The sequence below is a fragment of the Lepisosteus oculatus genome, chromosome 2, assembly GCF_040954835.1.
Source record: "Lepisosteus oculatus isolate fLepOcu1 chromosome 2, fLepOcu1.hap2, whole genome shotgun sequence".
In the NCBI taxonomy this organism is placed as follows: domain Eukaryota; kingdom Metazoa; phylum Chordata; class Actinopteri; order Semionotiformes; family Lepisosteidae; genus Lepisosteus; species Lepisosteus oculatus.
Window position 1 is genome coordinate 19348042 of NC_090697.1, and position 14129 is coordinate 19362170.

Genomic DNA, 14129 nt, shown 5'->3' on the forward strand with positions numbered 1-14129 from the left:
AATCTGTTCAGGCATATATATAATCTCATTTCTGAAGCTTGGCTGCATTTATGAAACTTTTCTGGTTAAATAACTTTGTTTGCAGTTTGATATTTCTTGTCTTTAAAATGTTCCAATCACGGCAGCCTAAAGAGATTTATGGAAAATCCCTTTAAGCGAGACAGATAAGGAAAATAAATTATTATTTATACATTTTCAAACCTCAGAGCCTAGCAATACTGTATATATGGATACAAATGATTCCTCCTTTTTAATAACATGAACTACATATACGGCTGAAGAATTCTGTTATACAACTCTAAACTATAAAACTACTTTTTATATGCAATTTAGCTCAAGATTGTGCGAGAGGGAAAAAACTATATACTCAATGACATCAAAATGCTACAGTTAGAAAGAATCACAGAATTACAGGTTCTACACTCAATGAGTTTTATTCTCTGCTGTTCTTACATTTCTGTTTAAGTGCTTCTTGATATAAATATATTCATGAATATGAACAAAATCATTATCTTAAAGTTTAATTAAGATATACTAAAAGATACTTAAAATATACAGCGGGTGATTGGCACATTACTTATGAAACAGGATGTTTTAACAGGACTTTTTCAACTTAGGTAACCTTAGACAATCTCTTAACAAAGCTCATACTCAAAAAACTAGCATTATACTATTCTGATTTAAAATTTGATCTACCATTTACTTCTCGGTACTCAGAAGATTGAAGACAAAAGACTGATGACTGTTTACTCAAATTGTTTATCAATGCTAACAAACATTTTAAAAGGTAAATGAACCTTTGGTTATAGTCTAAAAACCGTTATCAACTTACTATAATATAGAAGTGAACTGAAGAACTATATCTTATTAATATGAACATGTTTGCTTTGTGTGTTAGGGTCAAAGGGTCCATGTACATCTGTTGATATATTATATTAAATACCTTTAAATGTCATATTCATAAATGGTTTAAACACATTTAGTTTATAAAAATGTGCATTCTTGATCATAATTTTTCACAATTTCTTAATGTAAGTAAGAAATAGTCAACATGAGTCGGTCTTCTGAAACATGGTCTTCCTGAAAAGGAGCACATTCAATGATCAAGCAAAAAGAAAAAAAGCAAATACCTCCTTTTTAGAGTCCATGTAGTAATGTGTAGTGACCGGTTACATCTGCAATCTATTGTCATCCATCTTCATAACTGAACATGTACTGTATATTGTTCTAAACAGCTCTATTATTAGGTTGATTGCATCTACTATTGAGGTCACAATGTCACATGCTATGACATGTTTTGGTCTTTCAGGAAGAGCAAGTTGCTCACCTCCATGTTAACAGGTGTGTGCTTACATTTATAATTCATGTAAAACTGCCCTTCAGAATGTACAGTGGATATCAAAAGTCTACACACCCTTATTGACGTTTCAGCTTTTGTTGATGTAAAGCCTGAAATCAAGACAAATCATGGCAGACTTATTTTCACCTTTAATAAGACTATAATAAGATTATCACTTTATTTAACCAACAATATTTAAGTGAAAAACAAATGGATCTTTTAAGAAAAAATAATTAAAAGAAAAAAACTTTCAATTCCTTGGTTGCATAAGTGTCCACCGAAAACAATCTAATCACAATAAACCATCTGGAGATCATGAAAACTAAGAAAAGATATTAAAGATTCCTTAGGTATTTAGCCTACAATGCTCCCTCACAGTTCCCTGGGCTTTTAATTGTTTTAATTAAACAGGGAAATAGCAAAAAGTGTATAGTTTACCAGTCCAAGACATTTCAGGTTTTACATACTGTAGGGTTTTATCTCAGATGGTATCTTAGTATCTGGGATAAGATATTCTGTATCTGAGTATCTGCCTTATATTTTTCAGTCTTGTAGCTTTAATTTTGACTACATTTAATACACATACAACTATCTAGTGCAGTGTACTGCTCTAGTACAGTGTACACAACAGTCAGACATGAACAGTAATATTATGCAGTGAAAAATAGTACAGTCTAACATTTTACTTTACAATTTAAAATAGTTCACAAAACATGTGACTCCCATATGTTAACAAGCCTTAAAGACAGCACCGATAAAATTGCACGAGAGAGTAATCTAATGGAAAAAAGGCAAGCTATTATTCACTATTAATACATTCCTATGATTATCTGCTCAGTTGATTTTTCAACTGAGATCAGTGCATAATTTTTCCCTTGCTGAGCAAACTTAAATCATTACTGTAGATCTGAGAATCATAACTGCACAGTGGTGCCAACATTTTTTAAAAATAACTATCCATAAATAGAAAGTGTAAATAGGACATATGCATTATTTGGTCCTTTCTAATCAGTGGTGTGAATATATATATATATTACATATATCTATTCATGTATAATACTTACGTTCTGGTAGTAAGTCATTTTTAAATTAAATATTTACTTTTCTTAAATGTAAAACATGAAGAGAAGACTGTTAATAGTAGTGGGTAATGAACAGTGTGTAAAATGTACTAATCACACCCATAGATACATCTGGCCAACACAACTATCTTTGGTAATTTTATATTTATTGAGCCTATTTAAATGGTATTGAATTTAAATGTCTCTAAAGTTGCATTGCAACATTTTTGCTTATTTAGAGCTTTAGCTGATTAGTAATTGGTGGCTAGTGGTCATATTTAATGAGGTTGCTCACACCTGAAGGCTTCACAGCTGAAATGTTGTGTTTTCTCTCTTCTCTTTTCAGCATGGAATAAACCTATTACTTGTTCCTTTGCAGACTACACATGTTGACACAGCTACCCACCTGAACGTATTTAATGACAGTTAAGTATAGATGCTAATTTTTTTAAGTTACTGGACATGCTCATCTCATTCTCATTAACAAAGCATTTTTCTACCCATATTGCACCTTAGCACAAAAATAAAACATTTCTTTCTATCAATGAAACCTTGTTAACAGTAGGATTAGGGTCCTTTACATTTTGCTACGGGCATTACAATTATTTGTGCCATCTTCAAAGAACAGTGATACAGAATCTCCACGAATACAGCGTACCAAAACCGTTTTCATTTTTCTTAGCATTTCTTAGATAAGTCTGTAACTTATCATTACACACCTTGTATTCCTTTGTGGCAAGTCATAATGTTCATACTTTAAGACCATTTTCTGGCACAATGAAATCTGTCTAATTTTTTGCAAATTATTTTAAAGTAACTGTTTCATCTACAAATTATTTGCAGCACATTTTGGTTAGTTGGATTTCTTTCCACACAGTATCAATTTTAAGGGATTGATTTAATTTTAAATTTAGAGTATACTGTCAACTATGTCAAGCTGCCTGCTGCTTAAGCAATCCCAGCTCTCAAAGATAATATTTCTCTAGTTTTATTTAACCAGTTATTGCTCAACCCTTAAATGTGGGCTGAGGAGTAAAATGCATTAATTACAGGCTCTATCCTACACAACTACTACACTGTAGTGCAAGGTAGATGATACCATATAGCCTGAAGTTAAAAAAGTGAATATTTCTGCAGTCAGTTTTCATTGTGGTAAATGCCACACAAAGGTGATAGTTTTAGCACAGTTTAACAAGTTTTAAACCAGGCTGGGACAATAACTGCCTCCCCAAATGTCTGCAGAAGCAGTCTGAAATTCAGCCTTTATTAAGAAAAGAGAATTGCTATTTCAGAACAAAGGAGAGAAAATATATATATAGAATTAATGCTCAGACCTAGTACTGTGGAGAAGCACAGTATATAAAGCTTTTCTAAAACATCACAGAGGGTCATTTCAGTGAATGTGTTTCTTTTTCTAACGTAATTATTTTTTTTGTGATTTGGATTAGTCGTGTTTCTTCATATTCTAGCTGAAAGGCAAAATGTACATGGCTGAATCCGTCTATTCTTAACAGATTTGAATATGGATTTGCAATTGTGTGCAGATTTCAGGTTGATTTAATTGGTCAGCTGACTGGCAGACCTGAATTCGCATGCCATCTTGAATGATGCATTATATTTCTTTTACAAGATTTACAAGAAATGGCTGAAACTCCTATACTTTATAGGATGATCGTGTAACTACATTTATTCTCTGAGCCAGTAACTTAAAACACTAAGGCATTAACTGTAAAACTACCAAACTAAACAAGGTGTTTTTTTTTCACTTTTTAAATAGAAATGTCAGATAAAGAGGTAGCCATACACTTTTTTAATGCCATACCATTAAATTAAATGTTGCATATTTACCATCACATCTGCTGTAATCACAACTCACATATATGTTCAATTGAGTTTACAATACAGTTTGGAGTAGCAACAAATTTAAGATAATTACTTGACTCTGATTTAAAAGCCACTTTAAAGGTGGAGTGAAAGCAGGCAATATAATTATGTTATAAAAGGTGTGACTTAAGCTTTTGTCACTAACAGACAGGCTACAGTAAAGTGAAAAAATGTAGTTTACAGTCTTTATAAAAGTGCTTTCATGATAACTCATCATACGTATGAACAAAAAAAACAAAAACAGTGCTAAATACACAAAAAAATCATTGAAAAACAAGAAAAACAAGGCAGTTTTAACTGTCCAATAAGGACAGTTTCCCGATTCTTTGAGAAGGGCAATTCACAACCACAGAGTTTAGTCAAATAACATTATATCACTCGTAGCATAGCTTGCTGAAACATAGTCTTGTATTAGTGGACCAATACTCATAGCTAGACATAGCTAGTATAAGACATGTGGACAGTAACATAAGAGGATTCAAGTCATTACAGGTCTTGAAAGTCAAAGGTAAGATTTTAACATTGATTCAAAACTACACTGGAAGCCAAAGCAAAGATTCTAATCATTAAAAAAATAACATGAGACTTGAAACTAGTCAGGCTGCTGAGGCTGTTGAGATCTGAACATGATGCAGTTTGTCCACAATTTTCTTGGAAACCTCAGCAGAAAAGGCATAAATCAAGCAAGAATCATTATATAAAAAATAAAGACATGAGCCAGCTTCCAGGCATTGGCAGAGCAGGACAGAGCTGGACCATGTCTCCAAGGTTAAAGAAGGAGATCCTGGTGATATTCCACCTCGGGGTTCAAATCTCAAGTGAGGATTTTCAGTTCAGCACAAAACACAGAACTCCCCCTGACTAATAGATGTACTCAATCTGTTACACATTTAGTGCACCAGAGAACCTAGAAATATATTCTTACTCACAGTTATAAATAGTATTAAATCCAAAGTTTAATGTGAGTTATGCAACTGGCAGGCACTAAAACAGCTATGGCAGTTTAGTTTGCAATGGGATGTGAGTGTCTTGCACAAAGATAAAAAATCATGTTACACCATCCCATGTATCCTCTATACATTATGATAATTAAACTTTGCTGTCGGAGTTAAAAATTGATGTCTTATAATACTTACGTCTAACTGGCCTTACAGTCTTACAGTCTCTTTTGTGTAACACTTCATTTCAAGACACACAAATATTGCAAAACAAGAACACTTTGGTGCTTATATTATATATTTTAACATAAGAAAGTAACATTTTACGTTAAACAATATTATACATTAAACATTTTAACAAGGAATTATGAAGCAAACACATCTTCTAACTATTCTAGCCAGTCCAAAATGATAAATGTTGACTGTTACGCGAAAAGTGCAGTTAGTTTTCTAGTGACAGAACAAAAGCTAGAAAATCGAAACGCTCCAAAACTATTTTAATACCTTTAGATTAAGCAAGACATTTCTCAAAGGCGGCGAACAATAAAAATCATAAAGTTACCTATGATTTGCCAAGTCATACAATACGAATACCTACTGGTCTCAATTTTATTTTTCAAACGTAATACTACCAACTATAGGCATTATTTGTTCGTTTAGGTAAAATGACGTCTAAGAAACAAAATAATATGTAATGTCATACGTCTATTGTGTAGCTGTTGCAACATGATTAGGTAGTTGAAAATACAGACTTACAGTAATACGCCACAACTGGGTCCCTTTTCTCGTGCTCCTGGGCAGTTCGTAAGTGATGTTGAATGGACTTTAACTGGGGTGGCAGAGCCATCTTTAAAAAATAAACTAATTAATTACTGTTTTAATGAATAAACTATGATTTCTTTCCCACAGTCCGACAAGCAACTCCAAAATGTAAACTCAATATTCAAAGACTCTTCCGCTTCCTGCATCGTGTGTTTCCACGTTGAAGTAAGATTGTCGACATCTGCTGGTGAGGAGGTCTCATGGTAAAATGAAACTAATCTCTCTTCGGCACAGACTTCTATAACCCTCTATGTAAAAAGAGCTTCCTGTTCTCAGTTCAATTCCCCTTTAACTTATGTCGTCTGGTTGTATCGTCTTCACTTGTCATTTTGTTTTTGACGGACTTTCGACTTTGTCTTATTAACTATATGAAATAATTAAAAGATTAGTGACTTACCAGTTTTACAATGCACTCTTTAATTTAGCCTTATTTAGCTTTATGCAAGACTTCTCTGGCAGCACTTAAGTGGATCCAGGAACAACAGCAGAAAGCAGTTCTTTGCACAAAATGTAGTTGATCTGGATTAAGCTGACTGCATCAGATCATTCAAAATATAGATGGACGAGATCCTCAGATCAGTTACTAGAAATCTGTTGTACTGTACTTTGTTATGTTCTTAAGGTTACTACAGCCATATATGGAATTCCAATATCTGTCAGTGACGGAAATATTACTTATCTTTAATAGATCATCTTTCAATAACAGCAGTTGAATATCTGGCAGACTGACAGCTCTACAAAGATTTGAGTAGGGAGCTGTGTCAGCATGCATTGGCTGCAAAGGAACAAGTTAATGTTAATTCAATGCTGAAAAGTAAATGAAAAGAAATTGCTGTAGTTATTTGTCAATGCAGGTAGCAGTACCTCATTTCAGGACTCACATTCCTGAAAACATTAGAAGCCAAGATTATCCTTTAACTTTGATCACACCTTCCCTCTTCAATCAATGAAAGACTCATTTCTTATTAAAGCTTCACCATCCAATTTTCAGGTTTTCACATCTCTCCTCCAGAATTCCCTTCTTTTTGGACATTCTGCATCACCCGTGCGCCTATTTTCACCTGCTTTGTTCTCCTGTGCTTTGTATCTCTGTTACACTCTTCTCTCAACCTCACACTTGGAGAAGGCTCAACATCTGAAATGTTGTGTATCTTTGTGTATCTACTTTTCAGTGTGGAATTTATCTTTATCTGTAATTCTACACAATGTGGTTTTTCTGTATAATACAATCCATGACTTTCCTTGGCGCTTACCCTGATTAATTTAATGAGTCCTTATTATGTCTTCCTCTCTTATAACTGTCAAAAAGGTGTTGGCAAAGTAAAACAGAGAAAGCCTCATTTCAATTTAACCATATTGCACATGTATGAATTCAGGGTGACTTCCAGTGGATTCTGTTCTGAAACTGACACTAATTTCTCATTCCAAGTGATCTCCACGTATCTTTACAAAAGACCTTGTATTGTATTTTATATTGGACAAGATATAAAAGAAGATATGTTGTTTCTATTTCTCATTGAAGGTACACTGTAGTCCATGTTGTAATCAAATACAGTTAGGGATACCTCTGTTATAAACAATATTCAAAAGAACAGTATAATGCATATATTAAAGTGCCTTCATTCAATAGTTTCATAATCTGTAAAGTCTTAAGTGGATATCAACCAGATTTGTGGTTAGTCCACAATTCAACATGTATTACGCAAGCATCACTTAAAAATAAAATATTTCACAAATTTTAATGACAATTCCTCAATCATTCACATCTTAGCAAGGAGTAAACCAATGATTTTCGATCATTCATGTAGTGTAGCTCTCTTTTATTAAGTTTCCTAATGAATCCTAATGATATTCCACTTCAGAGATAAATTATTAGAATGGATATTATTAACACCAGTTTCCAGTCAGTAATTATTCTCCATCCAGATTCTCACAGAAACCCTGGAAACTTTGATACAGCAGTTAGAACATTAAAAGACCTGCACAAAACATTAGCATAGCATTGTAAGAAATAGTTTTATTTTTGTAATATTCAGACATCTAAAGACATTTGAAAAATTAATGTTACTGAAGAGCAGGATGAAGAAACTATTCGCTGGTAGGGTTTAGCTTTTAATAACTACATTACACAAATCAGCTGAACCAACAAGGTGATCATGGGGTTTGCCACTTTTTATTTTTGACCGCATGAGCAACCAAATTACACAAAACAATATAATTTAGGGGATTATTATTACTATGACATGGATAACTGAATGACATCCATTTTAATGACCAGTATTCTACGTCCAAGGACTCACCTGACAATGTATTTCAGCTAAAAAACTCAGACTAACAGTAGCACTAGTACAACAAAAATCCAAACACATTATTAATTAATAATTTACAATAAATTATTTTAGAAGAAATTACCCTAATCATGTAACATATCTGCTAATGTCAACAGGTTACTCCATGACTTGCTGCAATACTTAATTTTGAAATTATAAAGGGATAGACATTAACATGCTGGCATTGATATCCAGTACATGGAATCCTATATTGTACCTGAGATGATACATTTACCTGCAAACAAAACAAAAGTTGGATGGATGTTTGATAATAGCTTACAGATGCCAAGAAACAAAATAAAAGAGGTAAGCATTGTTGTATAAAATGTGACTCAGGGATTGAATCAAAACACACTTTGGTTACTATAGACTCTGGGAAGGATAAGGAAAAAGGTTCATAGAACAGTCAAAACTCCAAGTCACACTTTGAGCAGCCCTTCTTAGATAGGTCTTAACCCAAGACACTAGGGGTATATTACAAGGTAAAACACAATTTAAAATATGTTGCTTTCCCTCTGTAATCTATCTCTGATAGCATGGCTATCTTCTGTATTTAACTGCTTTGGAAAAGTAAAAAAGATGTTCCACAGGATTTTGAAAACTATCTAGGCTTTTATTCTCAAAGACAGAGCTTGAAATGACCAATCACGAAGCATACTGATAGCTACACAGTATAATTTGCGAGCTATGCAGATACTGACTGTCTATAAGATCTTTTTAATAATTTACATTTTGTTTTTGGCTGTCTAACAAATAACCATCTTTTTTTCCTCGCTCAACATCAACCAAAAATACTGCAAATCAGTAGGCTATGAAAACGTTATACCACCAAAGACCACCAAAGACATAGCTTTTTGTATTTTTTAAAATACAGAATATATTAAAGTCATAAAAATCGATCAGGATATCCTCAGTTCTTTAGGCTTTTTAAGCCTTTCCTTTTATTTCCAAAATAGTGTATTTTCTTCACTTGTAAATCTACTTGTACTACTTGTAAGCCTTCAAGGTATTCCCAACGCATGAATTGTGAAAATTATGTTAAAGTATATATTTTTAATGGACCTGCTCTTAAATGCAAATGCTTTATTTCGCATTTTCTGATCTTGAAATACATAACCTTATTGAAGTAATGACATTGTTATTTATATGAAGCACACGAAATAGTGATGGGATCTGTTATTATACTGTACATGGTCTTGCTTTTAAAACAAAGACCTGGGAAACAATCAGTGCTATTCCGTTCTATAAAACCCATTTTACTTATGGAAAAGACACAGGTGTAGGATTGACAGTTCTCTCTAATAAAATTTATAATTTCATGTAAAATCATGTCCACCTCTGACCTTTTAAGCTTGCAATTTTTCTTAATTTAAAAAATAAAATAAAAACATAATGTTTGAAAAACTAAAACCTACCAACACTTTACAATAAAAAACTTATGTTTTCAGAAAAAAAGAAAACTACACTGGGTTCTTTTGAAAATCGCGATTGCAGCAATGAACACATGAAATGCCTTTCTATGTCAACTCCCAACTGAAAAAAAGCAGAGGTACTGTACAGTATGTAGCTCGAGGCCTTTGTTTCCATGTAAAAGCCTGGATTAGACTTGATAAAAAGCACAAAAAGAGTATTTATACTGTACTCCGACCTGTAGCTCCGTAGCAAATAAAATTCAGGTCACTGACTGGCAAAATAACCCAGTCTTCTACAGAGGATCTCAAAAATCTCTGCAACACAGAGCACCACCGTGATGACAGTAAAGGTGTACATGGCACTGAGGAAGATGGTCTTTTCAAAGTGTTCAGGCACCATACACTTGGTAACGTTAAACTTTTTCTCCAGAGCACTGGCATCACACATGTAAAGAGGGTGCACCTCAAAGCCAAAAAGGTGGCTCTGAAGCCAAAATGCTATGACCTCCAGAATAATTCTTAGCAGGACAGAAATGATGTAAAAAACAGTGTAGATGGGTTGTTGAAGAATTTCTTCCTGGTCGATATTTTTACAGGCAGCATAAAGATGGAAAATAGCTCCAGGAACCAAAACAGTCACCAGCTGTAAAGCCCAGAAAACCTGAAAAAAAGAAAGAATTTCTGCTTACATCTTTGGAGAATTACTTAGAAGAACAAGAACATGTTAATTAACATTGCCTAACACAGCTCAACTTGAAATTGTAGACATCCAATATTTTCTTTGTAGTTGTTTGCTTCAGTGTAAAACTACTCAAAACATACAGACATAGGAAATTATAAATTATTAAAAAAACAGAATAAATAAAATCTTCAATGTTATATTTCTAAATATGAAAAATCTGTATTTTTTCCAGCATCATAAATCATAACATGAATACAATCATATAACATGCTCAATAATCTAATGTATATTCAGTATATAACCTTGGATACACTTAACATTATACAGGGTACAGATCTATGTTAAATAAAATGGTAAAACAGACATATTTAAATTAAACTTAAAGTTAAAACTTAACAAACCTGAATTTTCTGTATACAATCTTTTTATGTACAATACATTGCAGGTATTTATACTACTTAGCACCTTATCTAATCACAACACATCAGAAACGAGCCAAATTGTTTTATAAATTCTTGTGCATACAAAGCTCTGTCTCGTGAAGTGTTATAATTGGACATGTAGCTAATTAATATTCATACCCATAAATCCATTGTGAATGCAACTGTAGTTCCCACTATTAATTGAAAGGATGATCATTCCAAGGTAATACAGCTGTACGAACAAATACAGATACGTATACCCTCTATGCAAAAGGTTTTAAGGAATGCTGAGCAAGGTACTCAGCCACACAGTATTTTCTGAAGCTGATACCCTGGTATCTTACAAGAAATGGCTCGATGACATCCTTGGATCAACTAACTGCTAACCACCAAATGGACTAGATGGACAAAATAGTCTCTGCTAGCTTGTAAAATTTCTTATGTACATGTGGACAGATGGTGGCAGAGGACTGAGTAATGTTACCTTAATGAATATTAAAATTGTATTTTTGCAGAATCTGCCAATGTTTTATAGAAATCACAATTATTTACCAATATTATTACACATTCTCCTTGCTTGCGTATTATTGTGCAATGTGTTGCCTTTGACTGTATTGAAGCACGGTACCTGATTTACCTGAGGTGTTATTGGCCTGAACTGGTTATAACAGTAGAGGTTTAACTCTCTCTTGTCTGGATCACAGCTGAAGTGCAAGGCTTCATTGCCATAAACTGCAAAGCCCAGGACCCCAAGAAAGAACATGCGCACAGATCCAAAGAACAGTGTGTGAAACTGACCAATCACTGTTGGAGGCCTGAGCTAAAACAGAAAGAGAAATTAAGTAAGCTTTCAAGGCAGATAAAAAGAACAGCAAAACAATGCTTCCTAATAACTGCAGTCATGAGGCACCCATTCTTTTACCGAAAAACCTTTAATAAAACTTGACAAGCTTTTTTTCCAGCATATACCTCCTGAAATGTTTAGTGGTATAATTACTTGGATATTAAGAAGCAATCTTGATGCAATAAAATTAAGATGTTGTGCTTGAAATATTGTGTAAACCAGTATTTTTGCTATGTTCTACTATTACGACATTGCTACTAAATGAGTAAATTTAAAAGACCTCCAAGGTCTAAAAGCCACAATTCAAACATTGCCTTTAAAATACTACAAATTAATATCTCAGCAATACAATCCTGACAAGTCCCATGAATTAAGGGGCTATTTGCCACCTTTCAAAAACCAATGGCTCAAAAACTCAGTTCATTCTCTGCATATTTCTTACACTGCTTTTGGAGATTCATCCATCTCTGTACACTTCTTATGGTCAACACAATCAACCCTTTTTTCCTTTTTAGTATAATTGCATACTCACACATCCTTCATAAAAGTTCTTGATGTAGTTTAAAGACATGACTTGACAGCTGTTCTCCTATTACAATTGTATTGAAGCGCGTGTCCTTCATTGCCAATCTGCTGGCATCAGGCAAACTCCAGTTCTAATTCTGTAGCTCCTAATGACCTTTTGCTGTAGAAAGCCCCTGTCAATGCATATTTCTCTTTATCAGGGGTGCCTTAATTGATTTACTCACTCAGTACAAAAAGACAACAAAAAAGCAAAAACAAAAGCACAGGACATGTGATTTGCCCATAATCCCTATTGAACTGTGTCAGCGAAAAAACATCTCTCGTACAACACAATGGAAAGCGAGAAAACACGCAACAAATACAATCCCACCACTTAAATTTTCATATTATACAAAACACGTGCAGTACAAGTACGTTAAAACACGTTTTTAAAATACCTAAATATTAGATAACACTTTAGTTTTCAAAAGTATGTTTAAAGCATAACGAGTTGACTAGGTTTCTTCATTTTAACACTGACGCCTATTAAATATTCTTTAAAATAGTCGTTTTTAAATATAAACTGCAAGGAAGCCAACATATTCAACCACATTAAAAAATGGAATATAGATAATTGAACCAAAACGTATTTACATTTTTAACAGACTGTATCATCATTGACTGTTATCAAAACGCGTTTGAAAATAAGAACTGTCAAAAGTCACCCCTCCCTCTGAGGAAAATATTTACACACCCTGCAATGCAAGTACTTGTGGAAGCTCATTCACGAAGTTGTCGCTGTATTCTCCGCCCCTGGAATCCACGAGCCACTGATACACTGCAAAAAAACATCCATTTAAAACTTGTATTAAAATTAAGTCCACACACCAACCGTAATCCAGGCGGAGAGTTGTTTGTGCCCCCCATTTAATCACAGGCTGGTGCCGTCCTCATACCACACTTGAACTCCGGTGGAGAGACCTGGTGGGAGAGCACCATGATGGATGCGCTTCTTTTACTTAACTCGTAACGGTATTCAAGAGAAAAGAATAAACCAACAAGCAGGGCATGAGCCGGATCTGGCATTATATGTTTGGAGAGTTATAAACATTAGCACTCATTACCTAAAAAAAGTTAACAAGTGCCGCAAGCGTCCAGTCGGAGGGTCACGTGGTCCACCCAACTCAAACGCCTCGCCTCCTACTGGGCTGATCAAAACACTAAAGCTGCGGCGGTGTTACACGGGCCATGGGTGTACACTTTGTAAAAGAAAACACTATATACATTCTCTTGTAAATGTATTCTGAATCTTGTCCCAGACACATATAAACATTGTATAATAGACTGTGTTCGTTCAGAACCCTTCTAAGTTGCCTGTGCGTTTTCGCTTTTCCACTTCAAGGTCATTTTCCCTCATACAGTAGATTTCCTCTTGTATACTTGTATACAGTACTTATACACTACAAGTGTGTCCATTTTCTGTATGCATGGATTTACGTTGTACTGTACTGTATGTCAAACCTATTTGGACACATTTACATAAATAAACTGATTGAAATAGACTGGTTGAAATTTTAACTACACGAAGATATATTACAATTCTTAAAGGAAACACAGCAGGGAAGTTTGTTAAATATCTCCCACAAAAAAAAAATTGAAGTGCTTGATATGTAAAATCATTATATCACATATGGAATAGCGTTGTGCTTTGATGGGAAAAAAGTAATATTAAACAATTCTTCTTTGTTATGTTAAGGGTTATAAACATGGAACAGGCTTCCTAGTCATGTTGTTAAAGTAGATGCTCTGTTTTCTTACAAGAACTGTCTGGATGAGATCTTCTGACCGATAAGCTACTAACTACCAAGAAGGCTCTCATTTTAAACTTACA

General features: G+C 33.9%; 2 protein-coding genes across 8 annotated transcripts in view; both read right to left on the bottom strand.

Annotated features, from left to right (window-relative positions):
• Positions 1-6190, bottom strand: part of vta1 (vesicle (multivesicular body) trafficking 1) — a 70334-nt gene extending 64144 nt beyond the window's left edge. The window contains exon 1 of one of the 3 annotated variants that reach the window (XM_006642961.3): positions 5979-6190. In XM_006642961.3, coding sequence (XP_006643024.1) covers positions 5979-6069 — 91 coding nt within the window. In that variant the 5' untranslated portion in view covers positions 6070-6190. Of the gene's footprint in view, positions 1-1130; positions 1150-5978 lie in introns of those variants that run through there. The other 2 variants (XM_015339138.2, XM_069198277.1) reach the window with 2 other exon arrangements.
• A 1844-nt stretch (positions 6191-8034) lies between these two features.
• gje1a (gap junction protein epsilon 1a) lies at positions 8035-13424 on the bottom strand. 5 transcript variants are annotated; one of them, XM_015339123.2, is made up of 5 exons: positions 13363-13413; positions 12993-13076; positions 12267-12432; positions 11528-11710; positions 8035-10447 (listed from the first exon to the last, which is right to left on the bottom strand). In XM_015339123.2, the coding sequence occupies exons 3-5, from the start codon at positions 12303-12305 to the stop codon at positions 10052-10054; spliced, it is 618 nt and encodes a 205-aa protein (XP_015194609.1). In that variant the 5' UTR covers positions 12306-12432; positions 12993-13076; positions 13363-13413; the 3' UTR covers positions 8035-10051. The 5 variants fall into 5 exon arrangements, with proteins under 5 accessions (XP_015194609.1, XP_015194610.1, XP_015194612.1 ...); XM_015339124.2 differs by lacking the exons at positions 12267-12432; positions 12993-13076 and adding an exon at positions 13127-13219 and having other exon boundaries at positions 13363-13424; XM_015339126.2 differs by lacking the exons at positions 12267-12432; positions 12993-13076 and having other exon boundaries at positions 13131-13403.
• Positions 13425-14129: the final 705 nt, after the last annotated feature.

What these genes read in the sequence shown, in the direction of transcription:
- gje1a (XM_015339124.2), bottom strand. Translation starts at nt 13,165, where the DNA reads ATGGGGGGCACAAACAACTCTCCGCCTGGATTACGGTTG. An exon ending in CTCCGCCTGGATTACGGTTG is followed by an intron (nt 11,711 to 13,126) that starts GTGTGTGGACTT and finishes TTTCTGTTTTAG; the next exon opens with CTCAGGCCTCCAACAGTGAT. An exon ending in TCAGGCCAATAACACCTCAG is followed by an intron (nt 10,448 to 11,527) that starts GTAAATCAGGTA and finishes TCTTTTTTTCAG; the next exon opens with GTTTTCTGGGCTTTACAGCT.